This window comes from Pararge aegeria, chromosome 5 (genome assembly GCF_905163445.1).
Source record: "Pararge aegeria chromosome 5, ilParAegt1.1, whole genome shotgun sequence".
Classification (NCBI taxonomy): domain Eukaryota; kingdom Metazoa; phylum Arthropoda; class Insecta; order Lepidoptera; family Nymphalidae; genus Pararge; species Pararge aegeria.
The window spans coordinates 16948648-16964109 of NC_053184.1; the positions used below are offsets into that span (position 1 = coordinate 16948648).

Consider the following 15462-nt stretch of genomic DNA (forward strand, 5'->3'; position numbering starts at 1 on the left):
GCATGGCGATGACGTCATTGCAAATTGTTTCAATTTAAAATCTTACATTTTATAGGTACCTAAACATTATACAATGTTGCATACTAATAAGAATTTGGTATAGCAATTTTTACATTACGTAAATAATTATATATACCTAATATACATAACAATTATGGATATAAAATTGCCTCGTTGATGTGGTTAGATTGGTCTACCCAGGAGGGTTCTATTCCCATGTCGGACCAAGAATTGTTAGATATTGGGGTTTTTAGTTAGAAAACCCCAGTCTGGAGTTTGGATATTGGTTGTGTCCACATCCTTGCCTCGGAGAGCACTCTAAGGAGTCAGTCAAGGTTGTCGTCTCAAACTTGATATTCTATATACTTACAATAAAACTGTAAAAGGTCAAATTCTGAACATTGAAGATATTCTAAAATTTTGTTTTCGAGGGCATTCTATAACCAATACTGAACCCAAAACTCAATTTTTTTTAAGTCTGTCTGTCTGTATCTGGGCCGCGTATCCTACTGAAACTAATGAATGAATTCAAATGAAACTTTGCACGATTTTATTTACTACGAGGTAGGACATAGGATACTTTTTATTCCGAAATACAGCTCAGTTCCTTTGGGAGAGGGAATGAAAGTGTTTGACAATTTTACACCATAACTCCGTCAAATGTTTTTTAAATAGTTATTTTTGTACTGGATAGGTTATAGTGTCAGTTTAGTTTTGTCCAAATTTCGTTTAGTTCTGATGAACGGGATTGGAGATAAAGAACTGAACTCCTCGGCGCATAGCAACAAACCCCCCACTTAAGGTTTAGTGCTAGGACATGCGAATCAACTAAAAATGCAATTTCGATTCTTCCTTTGATCGAGCTCATAGACGTGTTTCTGGCATGCCCTGCGAAATGTTGTTCTAGCTACAGGCTATAGTTTTCCACTTACCTTCAGGCGGCCCTGTATAGTATTATGACAAAAAAAAACCTCAATCACACCTGATGATAAGTAATAATGCAGCCTAAGGTAGCGCTTGCCTATAAGATAGATATTAACTTTGTTGAAGGAACCGTTGTTATAGGTGACGGCCAAGCGAAAGCCGGAAGGGAATCGACATCTTGGCGATGCGTATAAGAAACGAGGAAGCAAAGCTTCATACGTGTACAATGTCCATGGGAAATCAACTACGTAACAATATACCCTTTATAATGTACAAAAAAAGTTCTTATATAAAGTTGAGAAAGTTTTCCTTCGTGTAGACTGTAGAAGCACTTTTGTTCCTTATAGTTTGTTTTTGAGTTTTGACTTGAGTTTTGAGTGCTGCTCAATAAGATTGAAATAACTTAAACTGTAAATGAATCTAGGTATTTTTTTTATACAACTACAAGTTAGCCCTTGGCTGCCAAGATAACTGGTGGTGAGTTATGATGGAGTCTAAGATGGTAGCGGGCTAATCTGTTAGGCAGTATGGTAGTCATACAGCCTAACAGGTTAGCCCGTTGCGATGTCGCGTAGGTTTCTACGGTAGGTCTTTGTCGATAGCACTCTACCGAGAACCGACGGCCGAGTGGCGCAGTGGGCAACGACCCTGCTTTCTGCGTCCAAAGCCGTGGGTTCGATGTTTGTGTGATGAACATAATTGTTTTTCAATGTCTGTGCGTTTATGTGTATATTATAAGTATTCACAAAAATATTCAACAGTTATCTTAGTACCCATAACACAGGCTACGCTTACTTTGGGGTTACATGGCGATGCGTGCATTGACGTAGTAGATTTTTTTTTTGGTCTTTAAAAAAAAAAATCTACTTGCCCCGGCCAAAGCTTCCCACTAGAAACGATAGGTAGGTTTTACGCTGCGATTTTGTTTTTGACCATATTTCTAACTAAATGATTGACCGCTTCGCAAAATTCCTTAAAGTTTTCTAAATAGAAAAAAATATCAAGGTTACGTTTATCGAAAATTTTAAAGATGTTTTTCTTAGTTATATATGAAAAGTTTTGGATATAATAAAATATATTCTATGAAGAAACTGTGTATTTTGATTCTTAAAACGTTTTGCTGGATTATTTATTAGAATGGAATTTAAAAAAAATTATGTATATGTAGACATTACTGGGTATTTACGTTGTTTAATTTTCGGGTACATGAATTAATTATTGCAAATAAAAATTGCATGAAAAAATTGCAACGTTGGTAACTGAAATCGAATCAGTTCATGTCACAATTAAAGCTAATTCTCTAAATATTTTTGTTGGTACACAACAGGACCAGATGGATATCCGATTTGATTTGGTGCGTGTTTTTGATGGGTTTTTTTCACTTCCCTGGAGGTTTATTTACCTAGAACTGCAATCATAGACTTCTGGGACAGTGCCCGGTATGAAAAGACGTCTATGACTAACCAGTATCCTAGTTCGAGTCATCATCATCATCATGACATCAACCCATTACCGGGCCACTACAAAGCACGGGTCTCCTCCCACAATGAGAAGGGGTTAAGGCCGTAGTCCATAATGCTGGCCCAGTACAGATTGGCCAGTCGGTGGCCAAACTGTGACAAATCTTAGCCATGCAGGTTTCCTCACGATGTTTGCCTTCACCGTTGAAGCATAACTTAGAAAAGTTAGAGATGCGTGCTGGGATTCGAACTCGGCCCCCCGAAAGTGAAGTCGAGCTCCTACCCAATGCGCTATCACCGCTTCATAGTACCAGTATTCTATATCAAACTTAAATAATAAAAAGCCTTTTATTTCTTCATACATTTACATAATTTCACATTTAACGTTAATTTCAAGTATATAAAGTGAAAAAAAATAATAGTTACAGAAATTAAAAAAAAAACGGTTATGAAGAACCCTTTTTCAAGGTCCAGACCTCCTCCAGAGACAGCGAGCGCTGCCTGTTTTTTGCTTTCAGCATCCAGTTTGGTCCAGCTACGTTTTTGATATCGTCATCCCACCGATATTGCGGTCTACCTCTAGCAAGGTTGCCTGTTGGGCCTGGCCATTTCGTTAACCTGAGGGTCCATGGATTGTCGGTAAGTCTAGCAACATGGCCAGCCCACTTCCATTTTGCTTTTAGAGTATAGGCGAGGGCATCGGTTATTTTGGTTTGTTGTCTGATCAGACAACAAACCAAATGAATGTCGAATTTTATGGATTCTTCTGACGTTAATAATACTTCGTTCCATTGCTCTAGGCATTTTGCTTTTTAAAAGCTCTTTCATGCTACAGAATTTGCTACATGCAAATCTAATTCTCCTTTTTATTTCTTCTTCGTTGTTATTTCTTGCGAAAGAGATTTGCTTTCCTAAATATGAGTATTTCTGGACATATTCTATATAAGTATTTACTGTAATTATTGGAGTACCAAGTTATTGCAGTTTAACGATTAAGTAAGCTTTCCGTCACAGTTATTTGGACTAGATTTAAGCACTATGACCAAAAACGGTATCTTGTAGTGAGACGTAATACAAGTTCAGTTAGAGTTTGGGAGACGCACAGTCCTATATATCCAAACTTTATTTATTAATCTAGATAATATATTCGATGGGTACAAAAAAAGTTCTTATATAAAATTGAGAAAGTTTTCCTTCGTGTAGAAGGAGATGGCAGAATGAAATTTCAATTTCAATTAGCAGCGCTCGTCACTTTAATCTATTAATAATTTATAATACGTAGTTCTTAACAACGATTTTATTCTTGACCATATTTCTGACTTTTACACGATCAAAGAAAAAAACGAAAAAATAGATAATAGTTTCGAAGAGTTTGCTTATTTGGAAGTGATTACATACGGGGGCTGTTTCTGCAGATTTTTAAAATTAATATTTATTTAAAATGGACAGATGAGCACCTTAACAGATCTTGACGAAATTTTGCATAATTTTTTCATCCCGCCAAAACTAATCGTCGAGGTCAACAGTTAGTTTTAGTTAACTTTAAGGATAGCGAGCTTAGAAAAGTCACGGCTAACGATATACAGAGTTGCATATATTATTGTTTGTGATAAATTATATTATTATTTTATACTGTTTGATGACTGTTTGTTTATTGCAACAAATAATAATGATTGCACTTCAATAACATTAATTTCTATAGGATTTCAACAAGACTTAAATTTGGCAAATCTGTAATAAAAATTATACAACGTGTAACCGAATTATGAAATAATGTTGAAGATTGCATAAGTATATTTCATAGTATATTTAAAACTAAAGATATTAAATCAAAAGAAGCATATTTATTTTTCCATACAAACGAATGCCAAACATTCTAAGTGTTTACTTATGACAACCCTTATGAGGAATCTATAAGGTATTTTGGTTCTCATTTACACTTTATGTAGTGGTATTATTTAAATATTTTACTGAGGTAATTCGAACAAAATAAATCAGGAAAGAATAAAGTATAAAACATAACAACTATTTATTTATCCTCGGAGTATTATATACGTAATGGAATTAGAAATGAGAAGATCGTAAAAGAGCCAGAGTTACAAACACAGCTCAGCTGAGAGTGTAAAAGGTCCCCCAGAACGTTGGTGTCCCAAAGTGCTTGAATGGCAACCCCGTGACAGAAAACGTATTGTTAGTAAACCCCATGAGATTATCAACATATAAAGAGTCGTAGGGAGTTGCGAGGTGCCAGTCAAAAATGGTACAAACCTTGCAAATTTGAAATCCTCACAAAAGACCTACCCAGCAGTGGCGTGCATAAAGGGTATGCACAGGGCATGTAAATGATATAAAAAGAAGAAAATCTCCATTACGAGTCATACATACTAAAGGGTGCGCTTTTTATAACTCATGCAATGCCTATCTTTCAGTTTTTTAAAATAGAAAAGAAAATCTCCAGTACAGTACAAGACTGGAGACTTTCTTGATTTTATATCATCTGCATACCCTGTGCATACCCTCTGCATATGCACGCCACTGGGTAGGTCTTTTGTTAGGATTTCAAAATTCCAAGCTTTGTAAAATTTTTGACTGGCACCTCTCAACTCCTCACGACTCTTTTGATGACAATTGTTTTCTGATCTGCTGTCACCACACGACACAGTCCAGATGCGAAGCTATCAAAGACAGATACGAAGCTATCAATGACAATATCTAGATTGTCAATATAAGTTAAGGTTTGAAATCACGTGATCATCATCATCATCACATAAACTCAGTACCGGAGGAGACCGGTGCTGTGTGTTGGGCACACAGCACTGGTCCCACAATGAGAAGCGGTTAAAGCAGTAGTCCACCACGCTGGCCCAGTGCGGATTGATGGACTCCACACATCTTTGAAAACCTAATGTAGATCTTTCAGGCATGCAGATTTCCTCACGATGTTTTCCTTCACACGCACATAACTTCGAAAACTTAGAGGTGCATGCTGGGATTTGAACTCGGCCTCCCGAAAGCGAAATCGAGCTCCTATCAAATGTGCTATCACAGCATGCGAGATAACATGCATTTATTTGCATTAAATAAGGTTAAAATAATTCATATTCATAAAAATTATTGTCCTATTAAGATTTAATTAAATACTATTGTTGTAAAATATTCTACCTTTTACCACGTACCTATGTAAGATTTTGAGTAAGTCAGTTAAAGCTTTAAAATCATGTGTATTAACTGTGTTTTAACTTTCACGGTGGGAACGTACGTATTAGTATTTTCTACCTGCAGTTTAGGTAAAGAACACGAATCTTCATAACATGATATATATACTGCGAAAAGAAATATTTATACTTTGACACAAAACCATGATACTAATTATATCATAAGGGTAGTAACACCTTCGCCAGTGAATGGCGGAGAGCGTAAAGGTCGCCAGGATTTGAGCCCCAGGGCTGTAAAACATTTTGGGTCAGGAGAAACGTTGACTTTAGGGTAGCTCCTGTGAGGCTCGGACCTCGATTTAGAATGGCGTTTGGACTGTGTATGGGTTTTTTGACTACACTTATTCCGAACGCCCCCGTGCTTCTAACTAACCAGTAGTCAATAAGACTCGGTAAATTCTAGAATGAAATAATTATAAGATTACAATATGATTAGCAAAAAAGTACCACACCTTGATGAGAATATAACAAGGTAAGACGCACTTTGAATTGCAAGTAATTGTCTACGGAAGCATTCACAGGTTTTTCTATATGCATGACTATACATACAATTAAAGCTATCTCAAGCGGTAAACACGAGTACGAGGTTCGATCCATCAATAATATATAACGTGTAAATGAAATAAAATGGATGAAATAATACTTCACAGGCTTTAGAGGAACGTTATGTACTGTTTCTTAGACTTATCTGTGAAACCGAAAACCTAAATGAGTATGCCACTGTAGCGAAGGCGCTTGTCGGTTCAAAAGGGTTGCCATAAGTAAAAACTTAATATGTTTAGAATTCGTTTGTATGAAAAAATAAATAAACTTCTTTTGATTTCATATTTTTACAGAGTGATTATGAAATATACTTATGCATGCTTCAACATTATTTCGTTATTGGGTTAAACGTTGTATAAGATGTAGCAATACATCTAATAAAGCTCTGATTGTAGTCGTCACAAGGGTGCCAAGTTCGTTCGTACTTTAAATCGAAATTAATCTTTGTTTCGTCTAAACGAGCCTTAAAAAAATATTATTATTATTATTATAAATCTTTATTTGTACACCACATTAAGAATTATAATAATATATAATAATAAAAAAGAAACATAAAAAAAGAAGTAGAATACAAAAGGCTTAGTAGTGATCTCTGCCAGGCAACCTTAGAATTAGGAAAATAATAATTTAAAAGGAGATCACTCCGCCTAAAAAACAGGTTTATGAACACAGGCTTAGGAACAGTTGATTTCTGTATATCCACGTGTATATTAAGAATAATATAAGTTATACCTATTGTGCAGAAGTAATGTAACTTGTTATAATTTTTTAGTAGTGTTTTTTAAAATGCATATAAAAATTTTCGGAACTGACATTATTTGAACCTGCGACTCTCGGGCAATCGCGGCCTGAGCGCTTTCACCAATTAAGCTACGGCTCTCCTACCGTCGCTGCCGAAAATTAGTATATGCCTTTCACATCAGTCTTATAGCGACTGTAGCGTCATCTAGTAGGAATCGTTGCAGTTTCGATCTACTTATTCAAAGTAGATCGAAACAACTTATGTTTTATTAACCTACCTATGTTTTATTGAACACTAAACAATTATTTTAAAAAAATCTCTAGGCTACACGCATTTGTCGTACTAGCCAAGGCCAACCCACCAGGTCAGACCAGCGAAAATTAAGAAATTTGATTATTGCCCCTGCCGAGGATCGAAGCCGGGACCTCCCACATATGACCTCCCTCCCACCTTGATTACTACTGCGATAGTAGTACCTACAGAACGCCAAGCATCTAAGTATAATTGGTTGACAGATACGGCTTTGATAATAAAGTCACCATTAGAAGCGTGTTTTAAAAATAATTAAATAGTTCAAACAAACTAAAAAAGCACGCTTGGTATAAAAAACTAAACTAATTTCTTTCTTTTAGTTTATTCATAATAGCGATTTTTTTTAGTTTTTCTTGATCTATTATTTTTATTAGACCAAAATTAATCGGTAACACATCCACCATTAAAGAGATAAAATATTTTTTTTTTATTCAGTGTGCCCGTCTCTCGAAATGCAAGTTCTAATTATTATTTAAAACAGGCCATTAAAAAGTAATAGCTAACGCCCTCTACCATCTAGTAGCTTAATGTTTACTGTGGAATTTGTTAGGTACGCGAACGCCATAGGTTTTTTACATTTGGGTCTAGATGGCGCTGTAGTAATTAGTAAAAAATCTTATTTTTTATAGTGAAAATTGGAATAATCTTTTCAGATTAGTGTATTGTCATTGGTCCTCGATATGTCTACAAAGTTTGAAAGAAATCTGACCGTTTAATGTGGGTCAAAATCGCGCCCATAGAAGTCCGTTACAAACAAACATACAAGTGAAGCTAACATAAAGCGTGTAATAAAAGAGTTGTTCAGAAGGAAAAAATAAATTAATTATTTAACTTAGATTGGCGGGTTTAGCTGTCATAAACAACACATTTAATTGTTACGTTGCATATACAATTATATCCCTAATTGCGATATACATATTTAGTTATATATATATATATATAGATAGGCATAATTTATTATAATTGCGGTTTTTATTATTTTAAACTAGCATTTGCCACCGACGTCGTCCGCTTAGATTGGTCTTGCAATTATCCTATAATTTTTTTGAATTTGAATTACCTATCTCACTTACCTATCTAATTGAGATAGCTATCTCTGTCCGGAACGTTAAGTATTTTCGTTGCTCCGTTACTGCGTGAAAGAGCAACAAACTTACGAATACAGTGACGCATTTATAATATTATACTTATTAAATTATTTAGGGAAGGGGTCATTTGGGAATTAGTATTTCTGATCCTGCTTCCTGAGTCATAAGCCGTGGGTTCGATTCCCACAACTGGATAATGTTTGTTAGATTATCATCAATATTTTTCAGTGTCTGGTTGTTTATCTGTATATTATAAGTATTTATGTATATTATTCATAAAAATATTCATCTGTTATCTTAGTACCCATATCACAAGCTACGCTTACTTTGGGACTAGGTGGCGATGTGTATATTGTCGTAGTATATATATTACTATTATTATTTGTTGGAAGGGTTTGTATATGATCAACACGCTTGGCAAACTTGTTGGCGATCGCAATCGATGGCAGTAGTTGCACAAAGAATGCTTCTGTCCGTTCTGCATTAAATTCTCTTAGTCACCTCGTATACATACGAAAAGAGGAGGGGAGGAGTCTACTACTCCTTTTAAATAAAAGGCAGTAATTTACCAAAAAGAGAAAAAACTGACTCTTGTTAAAAAAAATTTTATACTTAGACAATACAAACATCGTCATCTCGTCCCAAAGTATGCGTAGCATGTGTTATGGGTACTAAGATAACTGATGCATAATTTCATGAACAATATAAATACGAAGCGGTGATAGCCCAGTGGGTAGGACTTTGAATTCACTTTCGTGGGGCGAGTTCGAATCCCAGCACGCACCTTTAACTTTTCGAAGTTACTTGCGTTTTTAAGCAATGAATATACCACTTGCTTTAACGGTTAAGGAGAACATCCTGAGGAAACCTGCATGCCTGAGAGTTCTACACAATCTTCTCAAAGGTGTGTGGAGTCCACCAACCTGCACTGTGCCTGCTTGGTGGGAGGTTACCCATGCTTTAGTGGGCCAGTAATGGGTTGATATAACGATGATACATAAACGCTTATATATAATAATATACCAGCTAATTAATGTAAGCACAGATAGACACTCCAATTGATTTATATATAAGATAAACAGGTAAGTTGTTTGAACAGATTAGCCATTTACGACCTATTTAGTATAAATAAACCAGTTACGCGCCATTCAGAGTAAAACCAGAACCGTATTTAAAAATAACACTAGCAACTTAAAAAAATTGTTTGACAAAACACTTCATGATTATATTAAGAATCGATATTCGTAGAGAGTAGAAGAACTAGTTTTTTTTTTTAACAAAACTAGTGTGGGTGTGGCGAATTAAATAAATATTAATTTAACACTGTACAACGAATAGTTATACATATTGAGAAATACACATAATACATTCATATCACGCAGTCCCGATCCTTTCCGCTTTGGCGTTGGAGCTCTGGTACTCAGATGGGCGGTTGGTAGACGTCTGGGAAGTATTAGTATCATTATAGTAAGTAGTAGTTCCCCGGGCGTCTAGTAAAGGCAACAAGAGTGTTAAGATCGGGTATAGGAGTCCCCAGTGGCGTGCATAGAGGGTATGCACAGGGTATGCACAGGGTATGCAGATGATATAAAATGAAGAAACAATCCAGTAAGAGTTATAAGAAACTTAAGAATAGACATTCAATCAATCGATCAAAAACACTTTATTGCACACAGTAAATAAATAAAAGAGAACAAAGGTAATAGTCATTTAAATTGTGTAACAAAGGCGGCCTTATCACTTATAGTGATTTCTTCCAGGCAACTATTGTAAGAATTGGCTCACATATGAATCCTTATAGCGGTGCGCAAAGCTCTAAGAATATACATACATATTAATAACATTGTAAGAGTTATTAAAATACTACCCTTAAGTATATATAACCCGTCCTGGAGATTTTCTTCATTGTATATCATCTGCATACCCTGTGCATACCGTCTATGCACGCCACATAACCTCTGTCTTGCCCAAAAGGGCGCAGGTAGCCATAAAGCTTTTCCGCAACACCAAAATAAACAAAAACAAACAAACACATTTTCGCGTTTACAATATTAGTGAGGTGTTTATTGTAGTAAATTTGCCTTATTGTGCATTGCATATCGTGGACTTCCGCTAAGTAACGACTGCTTCTATCTCTCCCTTGACATCTTGGAGATGTCTCTTAAAAAGTTCAAAGTTTGTATTAAACGTAAGCTTATAGAAAAGTCCTATTATAGTATAAAGGACTACGAAGAAAGCTTGGGTGTGAATTATTGCTCTAACCAGGTTGCTCTTCTAATAATTTCAAATGACAATGTGAGATGCTGATAACAAAAAAAAATACCCGGCTAAATTTGTTGTGGGCTTCTTCCAGACCAGGACGCGTTTGGAACCCCTTGTAGCTTTAGTTTTAAGTTTACGACTGTGGTTATCGCCATCATCTGTAATTCTCACGTAAGCATAAAAAGTGCAACCCGGGCCTACTTGAATAAAGATATTTTTGTTTTTTTTTTTATTTTGACATATTCACTATATGTAACTTTGCGTTGCCTCTCGTTTTCCATTGAGCAGTAACTGGAGCCCTGCATATATAAGCAGTATTGCGGCATTGTTTACGCACCGACTAACGTGGGTGACTCGCAAGACGGGCCGTGAATACAAAATATCTACAGCATACTACAGTAAGTACGCTCATATTGTTAGCTGCCACTAGCTCATGCTGAGAGGCGGGCGTCGACTACTCCAAAGCGGCAGGTACTTTACACCCTCCATTTTGATGCGTCGCGTTTTAAAAGATTCATGAATTAAATTAAATTTTTAACTTAAAGACAGAGTAAGATGGTAATAACAAAAGAAATACCCTGCTAAGATTGTTTTTTCTTCTTCTTAGACCAGGGCGCGTTTATTGTAAAGCAAACCATTGTTTCATTATTGTATAATTAATATTTAAAAAAGGTAATAAATGAGGTTAGTACCTCATTGAAATGATTTCATATATTTCTTTTAATAATTAGTATCGAAAATAGCCCAAGAAAACTACCTTTACTGTACTGTAAACAATTAGATTTTATGAACTTTATGCGACTCACAAGGTGGACTGTGAATACAAAAGATCTGTAACATACTATGCATAAATGATACGTAAGCATTGATACTAAAATTTCCGCAAAGTTTTCCTTTGCATCACTTTTGGCCTATTTTTAAAACATATTATTGACATAAGACAGATCCATAATGCGTGCGAATTCAGTCTTAAGAAACCTAAACATAGGTACTTGATACTAACTTGCCCAATAAGAATGTGCTTAGTCTTACCTGAAGACATGAAGCAGTTAAACGAGACAAAAAGTAATGTGTCCGATATATCATAAAACTAATTCTGTACTCCTTTAAGACTTACTTTGACTGAGCAAACGAAGTACGCTCTGTAAATCTCAACCTAAGACTCTTTGAGGTAATACCAGATCAACGAGGCTGTTAAAGGTCTATCACTATATCTGATTTAGTGATGGCCCCGTTAGTTTTTATAGGAGATTAAAAAAAAACGATCGGAACAAATTCATTAACACTGATTGTCCTTATGAGCGGAATCCTGGTCTTTAGTGATCCGAAGCATACCCTGGCTTATTGTTACGGAATACGCCCTGACGTATACGCTCCAATATACTGTTTGATAGCAGCTTGCTTTGAAGCAGTCGGCTCCGCGTTCATCACATTAATGTTGATGTTAGAAAAAAGCAACTGCAGAGTTTCTTGCCGGCTTCTTTTCAGTAGATTCGGCCTTCACATCAGATGGTAGAAATGAAATACCCGAACCAAGAATCCCACTCGATTCCCTAATAATGAACAAAAATCCCTTTGGGAACGTCCCTATTTTTTATTATTTATTTATTAATGAAGAAACGAAAAATATACTTTTCTAGGGAAATAATAATTACAAACTAAAATTAATATTATTATACATACAATAAATATAAGCCGTCTAACTATTCACGTCCCTATTGACATTTCCACGGGCCCCCATTATCAGGATAAACTCTAATTACCTTACAAAAAACGTGGCATAACTTTTGAATAGTTCTGCAGTATTCTTTCATGCTTTCATTTGAAAGGTATGCACCTTGCATGCAATACCGACGGACGATAAACTGCCGAATATGCAGCAATAGACAAAAAATTATAAAAAAAGATCAGTCTAACGTATGGAACCTATACTTTGACGTAATTCATTCAATCACTATTTATCAAATAGTGTTTGTACAAAATATTTGACAAATCTGTTGAAAAAATAGCGTTGCAAATATATATATTGTTGTGAAACTTGTTACGTTAATAAAATGGCAAATTTAATTTGAAATATAGTCTTATAACAACACGTCACCAACCAAGACGTGACATAAAGATAAACTATCACAACATTATGTCTCATTTCCTATATTTTTGTTTGAATGAATGCTACATAAATCTTTGGATTAACGTATTGTAATATTTTTGTTTTATTAAGACAAAGTTATATTCTGGATTATTTTATTTTCAAACGACTTCAAAATAGAAGGAGAATCTCAATTCATTGGAATCTTTTTTTATGTGGTTTAAGACATTTATTGTTCCTTAAAGGAATTCCCACTTAAATGAAACTTACGGGCTAATTAACAAAAAGTAGATAATTGAAGCGGTTATAACCCAGTGGTTAGGACTTCACCTTCACTTTCGGGAGGCCGAGTTCAAATACCAGCACGCGCATATCTCTAACTTTTTTAAGTTATGAAAAAAAATCTGCATGAGTGCTCCATAGTCGAAGAAGTATGGAGTCCACCGATACGCACTGGTACAGCGTGGTGGACTACGGCATTAAACCCTTCTCATTGTCGGGAAAGACCCGTGCCCATATTGATAATTTAAAAAAAAATGCGTTTTGGAGCCCACAATAAATACATTGAATATATCGACGGTCAACGGTTTTATACTCTGCTTCTCCATTCCATAGTAGTGATAGAGATACTATTCTTCTTTATAAATAATACTATCACAGATCTCATCCACATTTTGACGAACTGTCCGGCGCAGTAGTTAGCGCCGAGAATTTTTTTTTCGTTACCAGCTGAGATTGTAGCCAAGGGCTAACTAAAACTGAAAGTACAGAGGTCCGTCTATTATTACAGAGGAAAGTAGAGCTACCGTAGATTGCTGGCTCAGACTCTCGTGTAAAGATCGTAAATATCAGTGAAAAGGGACAATGACCCGCTGTCTGACACAGCATTTTTTTCATTCAAGATGTATAATTTGACAGCGACTGTTTTATAGGTTCAAAACGCAATTTAGCCTTAGATTTAGTTTTTTTTAAATGAATATTCAGTAATTACCAGTTAGCAATTATCAGAATAATTTGTAAATATGAATTTAGAATTGACAGCTTAAAATGCTCTCAAAGCATAGAGTACAGGCAAAAGGTACCCCTTTACCTTCAAAGTCGTAGATCCATCGATATCAAAGAGGCTAATCAACTTGATTGTAAGTTGTTATATTGACTAAAGTAGTTAATAAGTAATTTCCTACAAACTTATCCTTGCAGATGTTCAACCGAGCTGTTCATGACAGTAGCAATAATACAATAACGTTCCATCTATTACCTTATCGTTTTAAGGAAAACTAGCTACTTTGGTCTAACAAAAATCTAAACCAAGGTACGAGCTAGGAATTAACTCCTTTATTTAGAATCAACGAAGCACTAAAAAATTACCATCCAATCTTAGTGTTAAAAATTATAATGTTACAAAAACACAATAAATATTATTAATTTATTGTTATGACAGCAAAAACAAGGAAAAGAAATGCGCTGATCATTATTTTATAAAAATCTTACAGTTCTTGTAAACCGTAAGTTTAATGGTATCACATATTGTATAGGTCATCAGTTTCTGCACGGACATGTTTTTTTATAAGGTCAGTCTTGCACCTAATTATTTAACGTTGACATATTATTATCCGTTTCCATCTGAGAACAAATTGTGATAGAAAATTATGATACAGAAGACGAGCCACGACCTATTCAAAAGAAAAAAAAAACTGAAACAGGTATGCATGCATTATTATTGTGCGGAACGGTATCTATCTTAGCAATAATTACGGTTTCATTGGTACTTGGTATAGCCAGCCCCGTCTGACCTGAGCCAATTTAGAAGGCATAATTATTATTATTCTTTAATATTTTAATTTTTCCTTATTTTATGTCTCCAAAGTCCAAGCTATAAATGTGTAAATTTCTATCATGATTAATACAACGATTTAGATCAGTAAACGTTACAAACAAACCTGTTTTGTTATTTTTGGATTTGCTATTCTTAACAACTAAAACTTACTTTTCAACGCCCATCTCTTGTTAAGAAGCAGTCCGTCCAGGAATCTGTACCCTTGTTCCCGACAAACTTTTTCGTTCACATTCGCCACAGCACTCGAAAGTGATAGCAGATCGCTAGCAAGCACTACTGATGAGGCGTAATCTGGCGATTCCTCCACAACATCAACTCTAGAAGCTTCACTATTCACTGTACCATCTTCGTACAAATTGTAATTTGTGTCGTGTTTTCTTTTCACGTCTCTTTCATTTTTTAATCGTTCAGATAGTTTAGCAACTAAGTCCCTGTCTAGGCCTAGGCTTTGTGCGGTACGATTGAGCCGGGCTATATCCCGCGGGTCCAAGTTACCGGTCGCGTTAATAATAGTGTTGAGACGTTTCAAAACCTGTTGGTCGATGTTCGTCTCGTTATATTTCTGCCCGGTGGCAACGATCGCGAACGCTAAGACGAGCGCTCCGATCGAGATCATTATGGAGGCGTGCGCACGCGCCGCTTCTGTTTACCGACTGAATCGCAGCCATCGAGGCTCGATCAATGAAATTAAATAAGTCACTGCTTTGTTTGTAGTGTCCTGTGACCATTATTCTATTGTAATTGCCATTGTTTTATCGAGGCTATATAATTTCTTTGTAGTAGCGTGCTATAAGGATATTGTTATAGCAATTTAGGTTCCGTTGTAAGTCACAAAAAAATTAGTAATATCGGTATTTTAATACAAATGTGCTCTGATTTCGATAAATTAAAAAAAAATCTCTTTTGGAATTCAGTGATTAAGTCACCTAAATATTGTGTAGGCTGTTTCGTAGTCATGCGCTTAAAAGAATCCATTCAGAATATTGTCAA

The 15462-nt window shown here is 35.5% G+C and overlaps 1 protein-coding gene across 1 annotated transcript in view; it reads right to left on the minus strand.

Annotated features, from left to right (window-relative positions):
- The window catches only part of LOC120624159 (nose resistant to fluoxetine protein 6-like), a 73682-nt gene extending 58547 nt beyond the window's left edge, over positions 1-15135 (minus strand). Inside the window, exon 1 of the mRNA XM_039890534.1 lies at positions 14623-15135. Within this exon, the coding sequence (XP_039746468.1) occupies positions 14623-15088 (466 nt within the window). The 5' untranslated portion in view covers positions 15089-15135. The remainder of the gene's footprint in view (positions 1-14622) is intronic.
- Between the last annotated feature and the right edge of the window lie 327 nt (positions 15136-15462).